The 2,720-nt window shown below is 35.9% G+C and overlaps 1 protein-coding gene across 1 annotated transcript; it reads right to left on the bottom strand.

The window, feature by feature from the left end:
* Nucleotides 1–2,714, bottom strand: LOC110024114 (inactive TPR repeat-containing thioredoxin TTL3-like). The gene is made up of 4 exons (XM_020723886.1): nucleotides 2,661–2,714; nucleotides 1,872–2,202; nucleotides 1,465–1,623; nucleotides 1–87 (listed from the first exon to the last, which is right to left on the bottom strand). The coding sequence occupies exons 1-3, from the start codon at nucleotides 2,693–2,695 to the stop codon at nucleotides 1,501–1,503; spliced, it is 489 nt and encodes a 162-aa protein (XP_020579545.1). The 5' UTR covers nucleotides 2,696–2,714; the 3' UTR covers nucleotides 1–87; nucleotides 1,465–1,500.
* Between the last annotated feature and the right edge of the window lie 6 nt (nucleotides 2,715–2,720).

A 2,720-nucleotide genomic window follows, 5' to 3' on the forward strand; every position in this document is an offset into this window, starting at 1 on the left:
AGTATTTAAGTCCTCTCTTCTTCAATCATGCAAGCTAGATGCGTCACCTGCTTCATTTTTTTTTTCTGAAGAAGAGCAGGTACCGTTCTGTGAAGAAACAAATACTAATGATCAGAATAACGATTTATAATACATCAATATGCAAAATTTATTGAAATATATAAGCTTTTTTTCTTGAATATTCTAAAATGTGATTAATATAAGTTGATCAAACTAGTTTAAAACCCCTTGACGAGAATGATGCTGAACTCCTAAAATCGAGACGCCTTTTAGTATAATAGTTAAAATTTTCATCAGAGATTTGTAACATCTAACTTGTAAGGGGTGAGAAAAAATTGGCCCGAACTCATCTAAGAAAATCGGGGTTCTAGTTTACTTGTCAACTCAAAAATTGACACGAACATAATCAGCAAACCCGAAGCTTACTTGAACTTAACTTGCAAACACGAAATTAATCCGAGATTGATATAAAATCAATGTGAATTTGAGCTGAATAGTTGTTATGTCTTATGTTAAAAGGGATATATAGGTCGTGTTCAAGTCAATAGATTGAAGACAGGTTAAGTTTAGGTCGGACATTCTGACCCATTTGGTATTCAGGTCTGATTCAAGTCAGTAAGTTTCAGGTCGAGTCAATCAAACCCGAACCTGGCCCACAAAAATCAATTTAACATACCTACCTTAAATTAAGCATGCTCACATGGGAGCCCTCTCAAGATGGGTGATCTCCAAGGAAGTTAAACCAGTTAAACAAATCCATAAGCTATCAAGCCAAAGCAGACAATATCTCAATGAGTGAGAGTTCAGGTTGTTGCCCTAGTAATCCAAAGTTGAGTTTTTTCAACTTGATAATGGTGAAGTTAAAAGGGATATATAGGTCGTGTTCAAGTCAATAAATTGAAGACAGGATAAGTTTAAGTCGGACTTTCTGACCTGTTTGGTATTCAGGTCTGATTCAAGTCAGCAAGTTTCAGGTCGAGTCAATCAAACCCGAACCTGGCCCACAAAAGAACAATTTGACATTCCTACCTTAAATTAAGCATGCTCACATGGGAGCACTCTCAGGGTAGGTGATCTCCAAGGAAGTTAAACCAATTAAACAAATTCATAAGCTATCAAGCCAAAGCAGAAAATATCTCAATGAGTGAGAGAGCTCAGGTTGTTGCCCTGGTAATCCAAAGTTACAGTTTTTTCAACTTGATAATGGTGAGTGGCATATTTTAACAAACCAATTTCAAATATCTAATCATACTTAAAACACTTTAACAATTCTTCTAATTAACTACTTAAAAAAATGATTTTTGCAAAGTCATATAAATTAAAAAAAACAAAAACTGATCATTTGACATGTTTCTTATTGACCAACAGCCCATTTTTCAAACAGACTATTCTATTTGCTTTTTGAGAGAGAATTCAGCAATCTTAAGCATTTTTAAATCGTTTTTATCATATAACAAAACTTACAGTTTCGTAAAGATTTCTCCCTTATACAAGAAGAAGCTAAGACTTTCTCTGATGAAGATGTGATTTAGCTTCTGAAAGTGCTCTTGCCACCTCCTCATCTCCTGGAAATTCTCTCCTCAAAATCTGATAATCTTGTGCTGATGCCTCCCACTTCCCCACCTTAATAACCAAACCAATAATTTAATAAAGGAATATTTATATACATACTACTCAATTCCTATGTATTTACATATCTAACACCTAAACTTCAAACTTTACACTCATACATGAGAAGATGTATTTCACAAATTAAAAATGGTGGTATTTTTTGATGTGAAATGTCAAAAAAGCAAATTGAAGTTGTTAGATATGTAAATTCAAATGAATTAAGTGGCTGTATGGAATGTTCAGTAGCAAGGATCACTCACCTTAGCAAAACAATCAGCTCTTCTTAGTCTAGCCTTAGTATACGAAGGCTTCAAACTAAGAACATTATTGCAGTCATCAATTGCTTTCTCCCATTGTCCGAGCTTCGAATGACACGCAGCTCGGTTGCAGAGAAGAATGGCATTCGACGGATCATGGTGAAGCCCTTCTCCATAAGCAATACATGCTTCCGTATACTTCGAAGCTTTGAAGAGCTCATTGCCCTTTTTTCGAGCAGATGCAACAGCTTTTACTCGGGTAACTACAGCAATGATTTCTCTGTTGTTCTGGTTCTTAGCCGCCCTTTCAATAGCGGTAACTGCTTCGTCGAACCTACGAAAAAGATGAAATTTTTAAACTTTTTAGTAAGCTCAAACTGTGCAGTGCTTGAGGGGTTGTGGATTTAACCCAGGATTTAAGCCAAATCCTGCATTTTGGACAAAATAAATCCCTACATGCCGTAAATCCAGATTCTGTGGATTTCGGCGGTAAATCCCAGATTTACAAAATCCCACGAACCACTGGATTTAACTTCAGGGGACTTGGGATTTAACTTTGCGGGCTTCTGAGTTTCTCCAACACTCATAACAACTTCTTAAATTCTGGAAGAAATTGCCACTTGTTTATTGGACTTACAGAATTTAGCAAATCTGTTGCAAGACACTATTTCCAGATTCAACCCGTTTAGGATTAAATAAATCCGAATTTACAGGATTTATTAAATTCTGATACCTTACATCTCATCTGTTGCCAGACATCACCTGAATGTTTTTTAAGAACGTAGAACTGACCTTCCTGAAGCCAAATGTACTTCTGCTTGGATCATGAGGATGTATTCATGCACTGCTGAA

Source organism: Phalaenopsis equestris, unplaced genomic scaffold, assembly GCF_001263595.1.
Source record: "Phalaenopsis equestris unplaced genomic scaffold, ASM126359v1 Scaffold000247, whole genome shotgun sequence".
Classification (NCBI taxonomy): Eukaryota; Viridiplantae; Streptophyta; class Magnoliopsida; order Asparagales; family Orchidaceae; genus Phalaenopsis; species Phalaenopsis equestris.